Raw genomic sequence first — 19,351 nt, 5'->3', positions numbered from 1 at the left:
AAAGGGCAAAAAATATCACAAAAAAGGTAACATAGGGATATATAGAAATGCCATGAATGTGCGTGATATATAGGATTTATACATAGAGAACCCCCCCCCCCCCCCCCCCCCCTCTTCCCCCCCACACAAGAAGGCTATTAACATTGTAACTTCATGTCCATCTCCATCCTTCCAATGTAAAGTAGGCCTTCTCCAACCACAATAGTTGTACCACCTTTACCTCTAGCAGTTTGTGACATGATCCATGCAGAATTAGGGATTTCCTACATGCCTAGGTCTTCCTTCATTATTTTAATAGCTTGAAGAGCAAGGATTGCAGTTTTCTTTACCAAAGACCTCTTGCAAGCCGCTTTTCTACCATGAGAGTACATTCCCCTTATGCTTCATGTGATAATGGAAAACTTCTTAGACGATTTATCCATAGATATGATAAAAGAGAAGGTCATCCTTCTCCAAATATACAAAAATATTCTTATATGTTAGTGGGAGAAGTGGTGGCTTCTTAAGGGAGATGTTTCCATTTGCATTTTTTTTCTTTACCATTACTTTCTTAAGTATTCCTAGTAGTGTTCTCACCTTTATCTTTTCGATGTTCCTTTACATGTGGCATTTGGACAACCTTGCCTCATTCTTTCATTATGTGAGATGCCTTTTTTATTGGTTGTTTGTCTTTTTTCTCCATTTGTGTTCTTGCCCTTGTATGTGCATGAGTTTCTCTGGTTTGTTTAGTCTCATGAGCATTGGACTCTTTTTTCTTTTCTTTTCTTCCTCTTTGACTTTGTTATATAGGGTATTGGCAAAATGGTGTGTCTTTTGGCATAGGTAATAGGCATTGGGTATAGCACACCAACTCAATCCCATCTAGGTCAAAAACCTCAATATAATAAGGTATTTCCCTTCTTTTGTCCAAAGTATGTAGACCTTCTTATTGGGTTTGAGCAAACCCTCTACTACTCAGGGAATATACAACACTCTCCCTAGAGATTCAACTAGCACTTGTACTTGCCATTGAACCATTTGTGGGAAGATTTGGAAAGGTGATCCACACTAACAATCATAGGAGAGTATATATTCTGGTGAAAACTAGAGTGACCAAGGCAACGAATACACCAAGTTTCATTTGTATCACACTATGATATAAGGATCCAATCCCCCTCTTGTTGAGTGCCCACCACTACCAAATAAAAATCTTGAACTAGAAAGTTAAACTAGATAAGGGATCCTCTAGCATGAAAGGTCTAGTAGAACCGCTTCTAGAACACATTCTCCAAAGGTACATGACCCATGAAATAGAAAAAAAGGGCACACAGAAAGATCAACAAATGTTCTCTTAATATGTAAGAGTGACATGGTGGTGGGAGCTTTATGTATCTTAGTTATGCTTCTTCTTTTCTCATGAACTTCTTGATGTTGTCCTTGACAGTCTTCTCGATCACCACCATATCAACTTTCCTAGTTTTGTGGCTATGGGTAGAAGTCAAGCTTCATCATCTATCCATTCTCTATGGCCTTGTTATTGTTCTCCCCTTCATGCTCCTTTGCTATCTCATTGTAACCTTGCTTCCCACCTCAATGGCCTTGCATGGGTTGCTACAGCATTTAACAGTTTGTTAATGGAAGATTATGGTGCCTCAATGCCCCTTTGAGAACTTAAAGTACCACTTGTTCGTATGCATGCATTCTCCCTCTCCCCCCACAAATTCCACTACACCCACTTTGTTTAGTGATTGGCTTTTCACTTTCCACCACTATCTTGTCTCAACCACTTATAGAGTCAGTGTTACCAATGCACTAATAAGATAGAAAAATTGATCTAACTAGGATCACCTCATGAGTGGCTATAATAATCATGATGTCTAGGGATGTTCATTATCACCTTATGAGTGGCTATAATAATCATAATGCCTAGGGATGTACACATCTAAGACTACCTAGGATGTTCATTATCACCTCATGAGTGGCTATAATAATCATAATGTCTAGGGAAAGAGATAATTTGCCAAATGAAAGTGGCACTCATAAAGGAAAAGTGTAACTTGATCATCTTTTAGATTTAGAAGGCCAATAGCATAGATGTTAGATATGCTCAATGCCCCATCCTTGTACGGTGCCACCAATGATTTGTGGTGCTCTAAGGTGTAAGGCCCCCATTATGAGGAGAAGGCATGTGTGAGCTCGGTCCTGACTTGTATGCTAGATGAGCTCTATGTGATTAGATGGCAAAAAGGTGTCCTTTGTGGATCTAGCCTTTGGGTTACATAGAGTAGTTATGTTGATAGCAACTCGATGCATAATGCATTAAGTTGTGGGGTGCGGGAGTTTATCAAGGATCCCTATTTTGGGATTTGGGGGCCGCGAATGCAGGCCGCTAGTTGGGGCGTCTCAATAGCCTCCCTAACAAGGGTTTGAGGCAGTGCCCTTGGCCCAACGGAATATTCTTTGGCTGACTAGGGAAGGTTCATAATATGGTCAGATAGGCCGATTAGACGACCTTCCCAATCTATAAAAGGAAGACCCCTCCAAAGCCATCGTTAATCCATCTTTCACCTAGTTAGAGTTCTTCTAGCTAGCATTAAGCTTTTTGTCTATCATTTGTCTAGATCACCATCTAAGTTTCATACTAGAAGCACAAGGGTGGATAGAGTCATCTTTGTATCAATTAATTTGAAATTAAAGTAGTTTTTGTTATTCTCATCTTTATGGTGTATTCTCTATTTCTTGCTTAGAATGTGTCCACTATGCCGTGTAATTTTTATAATAAACTCGGTGAGTAATTGCCAATATTTTGCCAACTTGATTTTCAAGTCATCCCCCTCTAAAATGAAGAATTATCAAAGTTTATGGGCAATATTATTCTTATAGTACAATCTCAAGTTGCATAGTTGGAGTCCATGGTCATGTTTCTAGTGTAATCTCAAAACACACAGTGAATGGTTAAATGTAAAAGGAAAGTTATCTACTTGAATAATAAATTTTGGTTATAGTATTGGAAGCTCTCCGCTAATTGATATAGTCAAGGTGGACATGATGTAGCTTTATGTACTAAACATTCATGGAAAGTTAACATGCTTTCCATCCATTTCGTTAAGTGAACTAACCATTCATGTGTTTTATTTATAATAATACTGCTCACAATAATGTCAATAAGAAAAATTAACATCACAACTACACATCACTCAAGACAAGCTCAAGTAATTGCTCGTGCAACTTTTTCCTATCCTTGTGCTTTGATAAATCTTAATGATCTTGATTATCTACTTTAAAGATCCCTACCAAAAAGGGTAACCATGGTTATCACTAGCACAACTACACGTTAGTTCAATCAAGCATGAGTTGTTGCTCCCATGACTTTTTTCAATCTGCACAATTAGATCAATCATAACAAGTATGACACAATGCTCACAAGGTCATATTGGTGAAGCCATGTTTCACAACATGTGTGCGCAAAAGGATTATAAAAGTGTGGGGGCACTAGTAATAAACTGATAAAGGAAGGATAGACAAAGGTAGTAGCCAATATGATGCTAGGAAGCCAGTGGCTAATTTAGCAAAATGCTAAAAGGTAATAGATGCAAAATGCGAAAAGAACTAGGGGCTTAAAGTAGAGCTAGTGTAGTTCAAGGTCATCAATACATTTCTTATTGGATTTGAATGTGCCATACGATGTTTTAATGTTGGAATACAACATTGATTTTTGCAATGATGTTATTTGCGTAATGATACATATTAGCCTTGCCAAAGATTTGAATTGTAATGCATTTGTAGATATTGTTAATTTTTTATGATCATACATTTTCTTAACACCAACGACGAACTTTTAAGACCCCTACCAAAGACTAACCATTGTCAATAGCATCAACAAATATGTACATGAGCGTCAAAATGATGCTATGGGGTGCTGTGCATAAAGGAAAATAAGGCTAAAGATAGTCATTTTTTTGGTTTTGTAAAATTGTTCAAAATATTTTCAATACCAGGATTAACACAAGAAGTTTTAGACACATGCCCACTATAATTTCCACATTGCGAATTATAATAATATGATAAAGACTTTTGCGAGGTAGGGATTGCATACCTAGCTAAGTGCGGTTGGGGGCATTGGCTGTGGGCCTCGGAGTAGAAGCTCATGATGTTGGAAGCTTCTAGGGGAAAAAAGAAGGGGAAGGAGCCCCTTCTCCCACAAGGGAAAATGTCTAAAACTTCTTGTGTATAGCCTCGGTAAATACATGCTTTTGTTCCCTTGTTGAGCAAGCTTCGCTTCGTTTCGATAATTGCTTGCTGATGGCGGACGAGATCGTTGGAGAGGGCGGGAGCAGGCCTGCGGATTCCAAGGACTTGCAGCAACAGAGCAAAGCCCTTGACTCTCTCACCGACCATGTCGAGGACAGGCAGCTGGACTCCAACAGAGTCCAACAGGTGCGCGCACCTCCATCCCCATCGTAATTGAAATAACATGCGCTTCTATGGTTTTACCACAGGCCAGCCTACTGCATATATATTACTGGTCTGCGTATTGGACTGTCATGCAGTCAGTATGCTCTTCGGTATTTTCAGACACTCTGAACACGTCTAGAACATTTCCGTGAGACCATGTTTGGAAGCATTACAACATGTTAGTTTTGCAATGTCGTCTGCATAGCTACGGTTGTAAACATAATTGTCTATTAATAGAAGTAGGTTATCAACATAATGATCGATCAAGAATAGTAGTGTGTTGATGTAGCGAGATAAAACAGGAGTATACACATGCCAAGAATATGATTGGCCTCACCAAGATCCTTCATATCAAAGCTACTGTGTAAGTTTTGCTTCAAGGAGTCCAATGCATGAACATCCCTGTGTGCAATCAGCATGTCATCCACATAAAAAACGAGGAGAATAAGACTGTTATATGCAACCTTCTTGGTGTATAGGCAATGATCAACTTGAGAGCGATGGAATCCTTGAGATTACATAAAAGTATCAAATTTATGATACCATTCACGGGGTGTCTATTTCAGCCCATACAAACTCTTATTGAGTTTACATACCATGTGCTCTTTCTCCTTTGCGACAAAACCCTCAAGCTGTTGTATATAGATCTTCTCATGCAGATCACCATGTAAGAAGGCTGTCTTGACATCCATCTGTATGAGTTCCATATCTTTAGATGCAACCAAGCCCAAGATGGTTCGCAAAGTAGTCATTTTGACTATAGGAGAAAAGATTTCTTCAAAATTAATTCCATGTTCTTGCTTATACCTTTTAGCAACTAGTTGTGCCTTGTACTTTGGCAAAGAACCAGAAGTGACTTTCATTTTATAAATTCATTTACATAGTAGCACTTTCTACCCTTCAGGCAAATGCACTAAATCCCAAGTGCTATTTTTCATAAGAGATTCCATATCATGAGAATATGTGTTTTTGAAATCTCACTTAACATGTGGATTGATTTTTAATCACATGATTAAGTAAATGTTGCATATGTGAGGTGCAACTAGGGTTAGAGTAAATTTACAAGCTCGGGACCCGAGAAAATCACGAAATGTCAAAGGCAAAAGTTGCTATAAGTCATGTTGCACAGATACTTGGTGGTATTGTGAGAGTGCGCAATGGAAGAAGAAACATGAACACAGACACAGAGAGAGAGAGAGAGAGAGAGAGAGAGAGAGAGAGAGAGAGAGAGAGAGAGAGAGAGAGAGAGAGAGAGTAGAAAGTGAAGGAAGAAAATTTGCATTGATTGAGATGAATGTTGAATACAAAGCTGTGGACTGATGAGTCCCTGCTCATAGCCCTAAGCGTTAGTGAGGGTACCAGATCAGGCTAGAAACAGTGGCAGCATCAATATCGGAGTGGGAACGGAGAGAGAGTATGCTAAAATCTGCAAGACATTGTTAGGGACTGATGGGGGGGCTGCTATATATAGCCCCTCAGCCTTAAAATTGGGGTCGACTTGGCCTAAAATTGGCCAACTACTCCATAATGTCCGACCTGCCCATAAAATGGGCCGACTGTCTATACCCAAGAGCTGACTGACTGGCCAAGCGCTGCTAACACCCCCTCTCAAATCTTGGGAGAGTTTGAAGATCTAACATCCGCATGTGATGAAGCAAAGAAGCCTGAGGCAAAGGCTTCGTGAAGAGATCAACCGCATTGTCCGCTATGGAATAGTAGGCCACCGCTAGCTTTGAATCCACGATCCGCTCTCGAATATAGTGGTACTGAACCTCAATGTGCTTCGTATGAGCATGATGTCAGAAGTGGAGCAGTAGTGGAAGCATAAACATGTGCTGAAATAAACTGCTGAAACACAAGACAAAAAGAGAAAAGAAAAGAACACGATACAGATGAGAACTCAGATGTATGCACGGGAAATGGAATCCATATATCTGAACACGAGATAGTCGCATACAACAGTGAGTCACTGGCTGCGTGGGCACTGGCACTGGCTCCTCTCTCCACAGAGTCTGCAAATGGTGAAGATGAAGTTACTGACTGAGGAGGAGCCACTGAGTGTAAATAGGCTGAAAAAGTGGGGAGCAATAATGCTGGTCGGACAGCATTTAATGCTGGCCAACTGGTGCATAAAATGCTCCACTGGCATAAAATGCCACACTAGAAAAATACCTAAAATACCTAATAAAAATGCCCAGCCCAGATCAAGCTCAGACTCACACATGAGCTGACAAATACTCTGCTAACACCCTCTCTCAGATCATGAGTGATCTGATACAATACAATAGTACAATGAATAGGGATCAGAAACTATACAACATAGAACCACCAAGTAGAACCATGGATACCCAAGCAGTGGGTGATCAAGCCACCACCAAGGTGCCTCGGAGAGAACCTGATGTCGATGTCGATCGTACCAAACACCTGAAAATAGAGAAGATCATAGCATGACTCTGTGTCCATCACCAATGTCTCGCAGGAGCATACAAGACCATCCTGTCAAAAATGCCTCTGAACATAGGTGACCATGAATTCCCGCCTTTGGCCAGACCACCAAAGTGTCCCCTCATGTGAGCTCCAGACGAAAGCCTCCCGCTCTCTGTCAGATGACCAGCTCATCATGAACCTAGATGTCAATCCCAACTCCAGGATTTGATTCCGCCAGACTGAAGTCGATGCGTCAGGAACGTCCCTCTCTGGAACCTGTGCACCTGTATAAAAATATAGATGAGGCGCGGCTGCCCCATCTGAACACCCGCTCACTCCCTCTCTGGCACAAGAGAGTCGTGAGGGATGACCTCATCACCATCACTAGAAAGCAGCTGAGGAAGGGACCACCAAGCCCTTCTCGTGATCCGAAGAAGAGGATCCCTTCCACGCCTTGGACTTCACCTTGGTCGGAGGATCGGAGTCGGAGTCTGATGAAGGAGAGGACTCATCGGTAGAGTCAGCATCCCGCTTCGTTTTCTGCTCCTTCTTCCTGGAAGCCGCTAACTTCTTGCAGTCCTTCCGCAAATGTCCATTCTTGCCACAGTGGTAACACTGGGCCTTTGACTTCTTCTTCCTGTCACCCCTCTCTGAAGCTACATAAGCCTCACCTCCATAATGTGCTGGAAGCCGCCCCTGTAATCTCAAGGATGTCTCATGCAACTTAGCATCAGGGGAAGTGCACGGAGGAGCCATATGGAGAGGATAAGAAGAGAAGTAGAGAAGAGATGGAATTTAGAGAGGAAACACAGCCAAAACACAAGCACAGACTACAGAAAAAGAGAGTTCACATGCAATATAACCCAAAATCTGATCAATAGAAGACAAAATCTGCTGCAGAAAGTCAAAAAATCAGTCAAAAACTGCCAAAAACAGCAAAAACGGCCTGAAGTAACAGTCACCCAACCACGAGAGATGCTGAATCAGCAAAACGCAGGCTGTAAACTGGAGAAAACAGGTAGTAAATTGTCACCAGCAGCTACAGATGAAAAACGCAGGCAGCAGAGGGTGCGTAGGCAGCAGAGGGTGCGGGGGCAGCAGGCGATGGCAAAACTGCAAAAAACGCAGGCTGAAAACAGCCCCAAAACAGGTCGCCTGGCAGCGACAGCAGTCGTCTGATCAGTAGGGGTACAAAACAGTCCTGAAATCAGCAAGAAAACACAGCAGAAACACAAATCCTGAAAACTGATACCATGTCAGAAGTGGAGCAGCAGTGGAAGCATAAACATGTGTTGAAATAAACTGCTGAAACACAAGACAAAAAGAGAAAAGAAAAGAACACGATACAGATGAGAACTCAGATGTATGCACGGGAAATGGAATCCATATATCTGAACACGAGATAGTCGCATACAACAGTGAGTCACTGGCTGCGTGGGCACTGGCACTGGCTCCTCTCTCCACAGAGTCTGCAAATGGTGAAGATGAAGTTACTGACTGAGGAGGAGCCACTGAGTATAAATAGGCTGAAAAAGTGGGGAGCAATAATGCTGGTGGGACAGCATTTAATGCTGGCCGACTGGTGCATAAAATGCTCCACTGGCATAAAATGCCACACTAGAAAAATACCTAAAATACCTAATAAAAATGCCCAGCCCAGATCAAGCTCAGACTCACACATGAGCTGACAAATACTCTGCTAACACATGAAACACCGGGTTCTTTGCTAGAGCAAGAGCACTCTAGTTGTCCACGTGCAGCTCCGTAGGTCCTGTCTATGGGAAGCCAATCTTGGCCATCATACGATAGAGCTAAATTACCTCCATAGCGGTTGAACATAAGGCCCGATACTCAGCCTCTGTAGAAGAAAGTGCCACAGTAGGCTGCTTCTTGCTGCTCCAAGAGAAATCACCGGATCCAAGGGTGAAAGCATAACTTGTGGTGGATCGTCTCGAATCCACATCACTTACCCAATCAGAATCACTCCATCGAGAAAGAGTGGTTCCATCTCCATATATGACCCCATAGGATCGAGTCTCCTGCAAATACCGAAGGACACGCAAAGCTGCCCTCTAGTGATCCTGTGTAGGAGTCTTCATGAAAGAAGACAACAAAGCCACCACAAAAGAGATATGCGGCCAAGTGTGAATAAGCCAGATAAGTGAGCCAACAAGGCACTTGTAATGGGTGGGATCAGTAAGGAGAACTCTATCTATTAAAATCTTGGACTTTGGGTCCACCGGGCATGAAATAGAGGGAATGAAGCCCATCTGCTTCAAGGAGACAAAGCCATACCAATGAAAGGAGCCGATCAAGAAGTCCAATTACTTCTAAGAGGCAGTCCCATTCTACTTTAAGACAAAGAAAGAGATCGCGTCGAAGCTCATCCTCTTCTTCAAAGTCATCTGGCGACTACTTTGATGGACCCTCTTCTAGTGACGAAGAGTCACACCCTTCTCATGGAAAACCTCATCATCGTCAAAGGCGTCGATATTCTTCACCCTCGTCTCCATCTTCATCCCCATTAAGCACTTTATCATCTTCAACCTCAAGATCCGGGCATGGACGAAGGCATAAGAAGAAGAAGACTAAGTCACTATCTCAACTTGAAAAGAAGATCAAGTTCAGTATGTATGATGGTTCTCGAAATCTTGATCTTCTTTTGAAGTTTATTCGTCAATTTCAAATTTTATATGGTCGTGACAAGTATAAAGAAAAAGAAAAGATTAAGTTTGCAACTTTATATTTGACCGACTTAGCCCATACTTGGTGGACGGGGTTGTAATATGATCATACTGCCCCAAAATCATGGCGGTCCTTTGTTCGCATGATACAAAGCCAATTTCTTCCTGTTCATTTCAAAAGAGATGTAAAAATGGAATGGGATCGGCTTTGGCAAAGGAAAAATGAGTCACTTGGTGACTATACCAAGAGATTTTCGGAGCTACTTTTGAAGGTCCAACATTTCAAGAAGATCAGCAGTTCGGAAAAGCTTAGGAAGTTTCAAGGAGGTTTGCATTTTAAACTTCGTACTGCTCTTAATCATTATCATTGTTCTAGTCTCAGGGAATTCTTTGACCATGTTGAGACATGGGAAATGAAGCATAATGGCAACAAATCATTCCAAAAGAATGATAAGAAGAGAGTAGCTGATGATGAGGAGTATTCAGCTCCAAATGAAGGACAAAAACAGTGGCAAAAGCAGCCATCAAATCAAAAGAAGATGAAGTCCTATGCACCTCCTAATTATTCTCAATTTCGCTCCAATCTATACCCACAAGCAAAGCAACTTTTCGAAGAAGAAAAGCAGCGCTTCATGAAAGAAGGGAAGTGCTTTAAATGTGGACAAACAGGCCACATAGCGAAGCAATGTCCAAACAAGGGACAAAGCAAGGTTTCTGACAACAAGCCTAAATCGCCAGTGAAAATCAATGCTATCAGTGATGTAGTTGCAAACACAACTCACACTCCAGAGACGCGCAAATTATTAAAAGCTTGGGGACAGTTGCAAGGTAAGCAAGCACTACTCTTGATAGATCTTGGGGCGAATGAAAATATCATTTCCTTGCAATTAGCTAAAAAGCTTGGATTAAAGAATGAAGAGATAGACACTCCGGCAGAAGTTCGCTAAGCTTTAAATGCTGATGAAGGTGATACAGTGAAGACTGTGACACCCTATATTGGCAAGCTCAAGTTTCAAATTCAAGGCTACAGTGACGAAGATACCTTCTGTATCGGAGACCTTGATGGTTGCGATGTGATTCTTGGCATGCCCTGGAATCATAGAGTAGATTCAACCATCTTTTCTCAGAAAAAGAAGGTAGAACTCACCAAGAAAGGCAAGAAGTACGAGATCCAAGTTGGAGTTTCTGGAGACACCATGCCTATGGTAAGCCATATGCAAGTCTCTAGAGCAATTAAGGATTGTGTTCAATGTTGTTTGCTTTATGTCACTGATGTAAAAGATAATATGAATGCTGAAAACCAAGAGCGACTTTAGCTCTTGGAAAAGCATAAAGATTGTTTTTCGAAAGATCTTCCTTATCAGCTTTCCCTAGAAAGGCTAGAAGACCATTATATTGATATTATCCCGGGCAATTCTCCTCCTAATATAGCACCATACCGTGTGAGCTGGCCTCAACAAGAAGAAATCAGAAAGCAAGTCAAAGACCTACTCAACCGTGGGCTAATTAGGCCAAGTAGCTCACCATTTTGTTCACCGGTTCTTCTTGTTTAAAAGAAAGATGGCACATTCAGGATGTGCATTGATTATCGAGCCCTCAACAAAATCACTGTGAAGAATCGGTTTCCTATTCCCAGAATTGACGACATTTTATCATTCCAGATCTGGTAAAACCATTTGTGGTGGAAGCAGATGCTTGCGGTGATTGTATTGGTGCAGTGCTAAATCAAGAAGGCCATGCCGTAGCCTTTGAAAGCCGCCGTCTAAATGATGTGGAGAAAATGTATGACATTTATGAAAAGGAGCTCTTAGCAGTGGTTCATGCTTTAAAGATATGGAAACATTATCTTTTAGGCAATGAATTCCTTATTAAAACTGATCATCAAAGCTTGAAGTATTTCAAGACTCAAAAGCATTTGCAGGAGAAACATGCAAGATGGAAAAATTTCTTGTCTATGTTTCATTTTCAAATTATGTACACTCTAGGGAAACAAAATGTAGTTGCTGATGCACTTTCTAGAGTGCCTCGCATTGCAACTATTACAGTGATTCATCATGAAGATTTTCAAACGATGAAGAATACTTATGATGAAGATACTGATTTTGCAGCAATTTGGTCAAATTTACAGCAAGGAGGTTCTCATCCAGATTATTCCATCAAAGACGGTTACCTTCTCATGAACAATCGCCTTTGTGTCACTCTTCCTGTTCGACAAAAGGCGCTTAAAGAAAGTCATGAACCCCCTTATGCAGGGCATAGAGGGAGGGCAGTCACTCTAAGTGCAATTGAGCGCTACTTTTATTGGCCAACATTACGAAGAGAGACACATAATTTCATTGAGGCTTGTCTGGTATGCCAAAAATCCAAGTATGATAGGCAGAAGATTCCAGGATTGTTGCAACCACTTCCAGTGCCCAAAGATCCATGGGAATCTATCACAATGGATTTCATCTCAGGTATTCCAAGAACACCTCAAGGTCATGATATGATTTGGGTCATAATTGATAGATTCAGCAAACAATCACATTTTATTCCATGTCATAAAACATTGAAATCCGCACAAGCTGCAATACTTTTCATTCAACATATCTTCAGATTACATGGTATGCCTTCTGAGATCATTTCAGATAGAGACTCCAAATTCACAAGTAACTTTTGGCGTGATTTATTTGAGAATTTGGGTACCACTTTAAAGTTCCCCTCAGCTTTTCATCCTCAAACTGACGGCCAAACAGAGGTGATGAATCTCATTCTTTTGGATATGTTGAAAGCTTATGTTAGTGAACATAAGTCACAATGGGAGAAATATCTTCCATTATTGGAGTTTGCTTACAACAATACAGTGCACTCATCCATAGGGAAAGCTCCAAATGAAATAGTACAGGGTAAAGTGATTTCTCCTCCAATTATTCGCACTAAAGATAAGATTTTTGCTGCTGATGAGTTTGCTTCAGATTTAAAAACCGCAATGGATCAAGTTCGAGCCACTATCAAAGTTACCTAAGAGCGACAAAAGAAGCAAGCAGATAAATGAAGAAGACCTTTGGCTTTTGAAAAAGGTTAATATGTCTTGCTAAAGTTTGATAAAAGCAAGCTCAAACAAGGTTCCGATTAAAATTCATCTTTTCCAAAGCTCTCTAGTAGATACTTTGGACCCTTCAAAGTGATTGAGAAAATAAATGAAGTTTCTTATCGACTTGAGCTTCTTGCTCATTGGAAAATACACAATGCTTTTCATGTAAGTTTGCTAAAACCTTACATAGGACTAGAACCAAAGGAACCCATTACTGAAGATCCCCCAGAAGTTGAAGAAACAGAGCAACTCTTGGAACCTGAACAGATTTTGTTTCACAAGGATCGAACCACGAGAAGTGGCCTTGTAACACGAAAATTCTTACTAAAATTCAAGAATCTACCCACAACAGATGCACAATGGGTAGATGAAAAATTCATGAAGGATTACCCAAACATTCTTCAGCCATATCAAGAAGCTTTTCAGCTAAGGATAGCTGAATAAAAGCCAGAGGGTTGTCACAACTCTATAGAAACAGAATTTGTATCATTTTTCATTAATTTGTCTATATAATGATTTATTAAATTTATTTCCTTTGCACTGATTAGATATAAAGAAAAGTGCATTGGAGCTGGCCACTGATGAGTGGTCACAGGTTATGGTGGACCCACGTGGTGGGTTAGAGAAAAGATAGTTCACACTTCCACCTATATGGCCGATTGGGCGCCTGTGACCAGAACTCACGCATATCAGGGTTAGACTCGCACACAGAAAAGATTGATGCCTTGAAGTGTGGGCTAGATCCACCAGAACAGACAGTTACAATCAACAAGATGGCATGATCATGAAATGCTTGTATAATGTGCATGTGTGGGCTGAAAGCTTGAAATGCATATTTCTTTGCATAGAAAAGTCACATGAAGATTCTGATACCGTTTTTGCGATGTATACGGAAAAAGCTTTCATATGACACCCATATTATTAGGGGGGTCCCTAAATTTTAGGAGCCTCGAATTAGCCTAAAAATGCTAGTCCTAAAAAATAGGGATGTCATTCTAAAAATAGTAAGTTTTGTACTCTGACTGTGCTTACTAAATTTGGTTGTTTCTATTCTTGACAGTATTCAGCCCAAAAAGGAAGGCCATAGAGAAGAGACAAGTCTCCCTATGCTTGTAATTTTCAACAAACACTCCTCATTTGTAGCCTCTACTTTTCACTTTTGAGCACCCAAGGCCCACACCTATATCTTGGAGGTCTATCTCTTCATTTTAAATAAACTCTCATGCTGAAATTTTAGCCATATGCTTTGTACTCTTGTATCTATCTCTCATCCAATAAGCACTTTTTACTTAATTTGATCTAATCCAAGCACTGAAGAAGAAAATTAGCTTGGTGCTTAGAGTTTGCAGAAATTAGAGTTTCAAAACTATATTTTTCAGAATTGTAACAAATTAGTCCTTTTGTATATGGTTCAGGCCCTTGGTGCTCGTGGTTTGTTTTAATAAAATTTTCTAAAGAGGGAGGGTTCGATTTTTCTCTCAACGAGGTTCCACTCTCTCTCTCTCTCTCTCTCTCTCTCTCTCTCTCTCTCTCCTAATTTTCATGTTGATAATTAATCGAGTTGATTAAGTTCAAAGAATGGTCATTCTCACGTTCTTCCCTGTGCTTACATTCATGAGCCCTACATTTGGCCAAGAAGAGGATAGTGATAATGCATTGTCTGTTCTTATGATTCCATAATACCTCCTCAAGGCCTCTAGTGATGGAGAATCTTGAAAAGACAGTGTGGAATGCCAAGAAGGTGTTTGAGACATTGTGAATTGGTCATGTGTTGGTTGTGTATCTCACACAAGCCAAGCTCTCCACGATAACCATAAGATACTCTTTAGAATAGCACCGGCTCTAATACCATGTGAAGTGATGCTAGGGTTTGCGCTAAGAAAACATAGAATGTACGAACACAACTAAAATACAAAAACCTAGACAATAATACAATAAATGCAAAAACACAAAACACAAAAAGAGAAGAAAGAGAGCTCTGAAGTGAATGAATCAATGATGTAAATGGATGTAAGAAGAATGTACAAAATGCTCAAAGATAGAGCAATGGGAATAGTTAGAGAGTGACGTACACTAGAGACCGGGATCATGAGGTTTGTAACCACTAGTCAAAGCCGAATGTTTAAGGGCAAAAAACTCAAAACCAAAATGCAGTTGTATGGAGGGCTGAAATCAGTAAACACAGTAGTGTACTGCTTGAAAGAGTGTGCAGCTGGTCGCTTGTACACTATGAAGCTGGATGACAATTGGTGGAGGGTAGCAGGCCTGCAGCAGCAATAAATGCAGCAGCTAGGGGCAGCAGTAGGGTAAGTGTCAGCTGAGGGAGACATGACAGCAATCAAGACGGCTGGACAGCTGTTGAATGATGTGTGCTGATGGCTGGAACCTACAGAGGAGCAATAACCTGCACAAAAGACGAGCTTAGTGGTGTTGAGCTAAAACACGCTTTCCGGTTGATTAGCATTCTTAAACAGCCCCAAAACACACTTAATTAATGAAAAACCCTAAAAAGGGGAGCGGTTTGAGAGAGTTTCAGTGGCCCCCCAAAAACCCTAATTTTTGGGACACCCTTCCACATCTATAAATAGACAGGCTGCCCCCATTTAGCCTTATTCCGTCTATGTAGGTTTCACACTCTCCAGTGTAGATTTCAGCCATTAGTCTACCTCCACGTGGCTGTCCAGCCTTTGCAACTGTTGCCACCTCTCCCTCCAACCTCGTAGTGCCCTGGCGCCTTCTTCCAGCTGTCGCCCGCTGTCATGCGCCATCTCCCAGGCTGCGTTTGGCCTCCAGCTGCCATCGCCAGCTTCTCCAATATCAGGCGACAGCCTACAGCCCGCGTTTGCTTTTTTCTAGAGCTGCTTGGTGTCATCTCTCTCCTCTACAACTGTCGACTCAGTCTATGGCAGCCATTGGTGTTAGCGTTTTGTAGCTTTCTCTCTCTTCTCACTTCGACTGGTGGTCACAAACTCGGGATCCATCTCTGGTAGATGTCACACTCCTTGCTCTGCCCTTGAGCATACTGTACACTCTTACATTCATTTATAGCATTCATTCACTTCAGAGTTGTGTTCTTTCTCTCCCTTCTTCTATTTGTGTTTGAGTTTTGAGTTTTGCGTTTAGGGTTTGAGTTTTGCCCTCTATGTCTGCTTCTGTCTCTTTGTGTTTTTGTCGTGGTCATACACTCTGTGTGTCTTCAATGAAAACCCTAGCAGTTTTCTTCACATGTGGTTGGGCAACCTTTTATTTATAGACATGGATCCTCCCAAAATTAGGGATTTGGCTTATGGGACATGAAAACTTTGATAAGTTTTGGGGTTGTTTCAGTGAGCTAATGAAGATTTAATGTGTAATGCAGTTTTTAAAGCTTAACACTAATAACTATCTTGTTCCTACATTTGAAACTTCAATTTTTGTACAATCTCTTCAAAAGGCACTTGTATGCAGACCAAGACTACTGCCGACAAGAAACTTGGAGCCCTTTGGATGGAATAGTGCTGCATGTGTTCTGCATGCGACCCTAGACAACAAATCTACGTTGAATAGAGAAGCTTCAGGCTATCACTAGTGCCCGACACTTCAACTCAGCCTGGCACAATACTATCTAGTCGCATCCTTTGCATCTACTCCTTCAGAACAAAATTGCATGAAATTGGAAAAGGTACCTCGTGTGAAATTGCACTTGCATGTGGTAAGGTGCATTGTGTACAAGTGGACTGCTCGACAATGGGGCATCTAAAGGCTGAGTAGAAGCATTGTGCATGTAAGTTGGTAATTGCCATATGGAGGTATGACTCAAGAGTCCAAAGAAAGAAAGGCGGTCCTATGCACACAATTTTGAGAATAATTTGGGAGGGATGGTTTATAGAAAGAGATGCACCAAAAAATGGTCAATAGAAGTGGAGTGTAAACTTTGGGACTTACCTGACCGGAGCTTCTTCGTCTAGATCTTCGTTTCCAGTTTATGTACAGGTGCAGGTCTAGGACTCCATGATGACTTACAACTAGTACTTGCACTCATTTTCAGTTCCACTTCTATTGTGCCTTGTTCGTGATGTGTCTTCCTTTTGTTAGTAGCCTTGTGGCTTCTAGGCTGTTTGTTGGTGGTTGGTTTGTTGCCCTAAGGCCCATCATATACATACATACATGTGTCATGCATGCATACATACATATGTACTACATACATATGCATGGGTGCATTTATACATACATACACATGTAGGTATGTGTGTATATATGCACGCATACATACATGTGTGTGTGTGTAGAGAGAGAGAGAGAGAGAGAGAGAGAGAGAGAGAGAGAGAGAGAGAGCATGTGCATGTGTGTGCGTGTGTTCAAGCTGCAGGTTACATCTGATGTTATCGCATAGACCCTGGAAATTTTCACATCCACATTGCATTATAGACATGGATGTGTCAACATAATACTGAATGATGGCTTGATTTCTAGTCATAGATGGGCAAACCTTTTATGCAACATTTCCCTTGACTTTGAACAAGAATTAACACTAGATATTTTGGTCTGGGGTTTGCGTAATGACTGGTTATGGGAAACCATCCTTGAAAATGTGTGAGAATTTATTCTTGAATGATGGCACTGTGCTGGCTGGATTACAATAAAAAGGTTGTTTGACCTTGTGTAGTGTGGGTTGTGAAGACAGAGTAGATACAGTTTTGTGTAATACTTACAGTGACAGATTCCTGTGCCTATGAAGATTGTGCTGGATATCTTTTTTGAGAATATGCACTTTGTCAAAGGTGCATCTTGTGAGATAGGTTAACTGAGGGCAATAACCGTGTGTAGTATGGATACAGGATGGTCTTGTTTAATATGTGTATTGGACACAACCAAATTTTAATGGATTGTGGGGCATGCTTTATGTAATATAGACAACAAGGTCATATGATTGAACCAATGTTAAAAGATACTATCCTTAGAATCCTCTTCATAGGCATTTTGGTGTTGGTCTTTTTTTGGTTGCACGCTGTTTTTAGACTTTACTGGTCTGTGCCCATGTGTCTGTGGGTGTGGTTGTGAGTGTGCACACAGGCATGCCTGTCTTCTCCTTCCCCCTGTTTTTGTCATGTGTTTAGTTATGCAGCATGCTCATATGAGAATACAGACTTGTCATTAATCTAATAGAAGATGCGTTTCACCCCACCACCCCCCCAAAAAAAAATTAAAAAATTTCGAGTGCATGTGTGCATATGCTCTAACAATAGTATGCACTGTTGTCATCCCATTTCTAGTTCATTATGCTTTAGCTCCATACATTGCTTCATTTTGTTGGTCACAGATAGGTTGATTATGAAACTTGTTGAAGACATTGCTGATTGACTTGTTACTCGTTAATAAAAGTAAAACCAGTATGATGTGGCACAAATGATAGAAGGTCTGGACGTCCTCTCTTACATAAATCATGCTGCTACAGAGGAAGCAGCAAGTTGAATCATTTGTTTACTTGTAATAATTCTGATGTTCCTGAGGAAGAAGGCTCTGCAGGTTAAATTTGAATACCCTGCTTTTTTTTGGGGGGTGGGGGGGTAGGCAATGGCGTCTATTGCAGCTGATGCAGTAGCAGACAGAAATGCACAGCGGTTGAGGTACCTTTCTTTACTTTTAAGAACACAGAATGCTGTTATTGTTTCTCAAGATCAGATTCTTATAACCATTTTTATCCAGAGAAAAGGAATTGGCATCTGTCAAGATCAATGCTTCAGAAGTGGAGGTGATAGCCAATGAATTGGAGGTATGTTAGCATAGCTCCTTGTATTCTTGTATTACAGCTCCTTTCTGTGTTTTAAACGGTCCTTTTTATGTCATGCAGCTTGACAAGAAAGTGGCAGAACGTATGCTGCGTGAGCATAAGGGTGATGCTGTGGCTGCCATCCGTTCCCTACTGCAGTAACAAGAAGATCCATTCATTTTATTCGGCATTGTAGATCTTGAAAATCCATAGCTTCAATACAAAGAGCTTCCACAATTCATGTAGTGTTTGAATTTAAGCAATGGTCTATGCCAGTCAATGTGCTAACTGGTATCTTTGGAGCTATGTTCTCCCAAGCTTTTTTGCCATCTTTCCAAAATCTATACCTTAAAAGTTTTGCTTGACTTTGCAATGAAAGGGCTTTGATGCTGTATCAACAGCATGTTGCATGCTGCTGACAAGAAAGGAATGGGGTGATGAAAATAAAGTGGTGTACAAATATTTCTGAAGGGATTTGAGTGGGGCCAAGGAACAGTTTTCTGATGGGGTTAAGTATGACAAGAAGTCAAGCCGGGTTCACGATGAAAAATGATATATGAGGGCGAAGGAGTCCAGCAAGATTATCAAGAGGCTTGCATCATTTAACATTTTTCAGGCTTGCTTTGATATAGTCCCTTGGAATCTCCATATCGCTTTGGGGTCTGCTTCAAGATGTTTTGATATGTAGTCATAATTCAGGCTATGACATCAAAAATTTAATATTTTGGCTTGGTTTTCTCTTCAAACATCTCATTCAACTTAACACATTTAATTTGAAGGGAGATTTCCCTCACTCTATGGCTTACCAAAGAAGTTAAAGCGCACATCCAAGTATATGCTTAAGTATTACATACATCACAATTTGTACGTCATGTATGTGCATTTATGCAAGTTCTTGCGTGAAGCCAATGCTATTAAGGTAATTTACAAGATTGCTACCAAGGTGAGCACAAGAAAGAATGTGTCAAAAACACCGGAAAAACA

The 19,351-nt window shown here is 40.9% G+C and overlaps 1 protein-coding gene across 1 annotated transcript; it reads left to right on the top strand.

Moving 5' to 3' along the window:
• Positions 1-4,117: 4,117 nt before the first annotated feature.
• Positions 4,118-19,113, top strand: LOC148033965 (DNA-binding enhancer protein-like protein). The gene is made up of 4 exons (XM_087681945.1): positions 4,118-4,416; positions 18,169-18,224; positions 18,304-18,370; positions 18,449-19,113. Exons 1-4 carry the CDS (start codon positions 4,282-4,284, stop codon positions 18,527-18,529), a joined length of 339 nt encoding a protein of 112 aa, XP_087538071.1. The 5' UTR covers positions 4,118-4,281; the 3' UTR covers positions 18,530-19,113.
• Positions 19,114-19,351: the final 238 nt, after the last annotated feature.

Source organism: Lygodium microphyllum, chromosome 7 (assembly GCF_053477565.2).
Source record: "Lygodium microphyllum isolate KBCC chromosome 7, Lygodium_microphyllum_v1.1.10, whole genome shotgun sequence".
Taxonomy (NCBI): domain Eukaryota; kingdom Viridiplantae; phylum Streptophyta; class Polypodiopsida; order Schizaeales; family Lygodiaceae; genus Lygodium; species Lygodium microphyllum.
This window is presented reverse-complemented; position numbering and strand designations above follow the sequence as displayed.

Coding starts and splice junctions, on each gene's coding strand:
- LOC148033965 (XM_087681945.1), top strand. CDS start 4,282: ATGGCGGACGAGATCGTTGGAGAGGGCGGGAGCAGGCCTGCGGATTCC. Junction 4,417..18,168: donor ACTCCAACAGAGTCCAACAG/GTGCGCGCACCT, acceptor GTGGGGGGGTAG/GCAATGGCGTCTATTGCAGC. Junction 18,371..18,448: donor TGATAGCCAATGAATTGGAG/GTATGTTAGCAT, acceptor TATGTCATGCAG/CTTGACAAGAAAGTGGCAGA.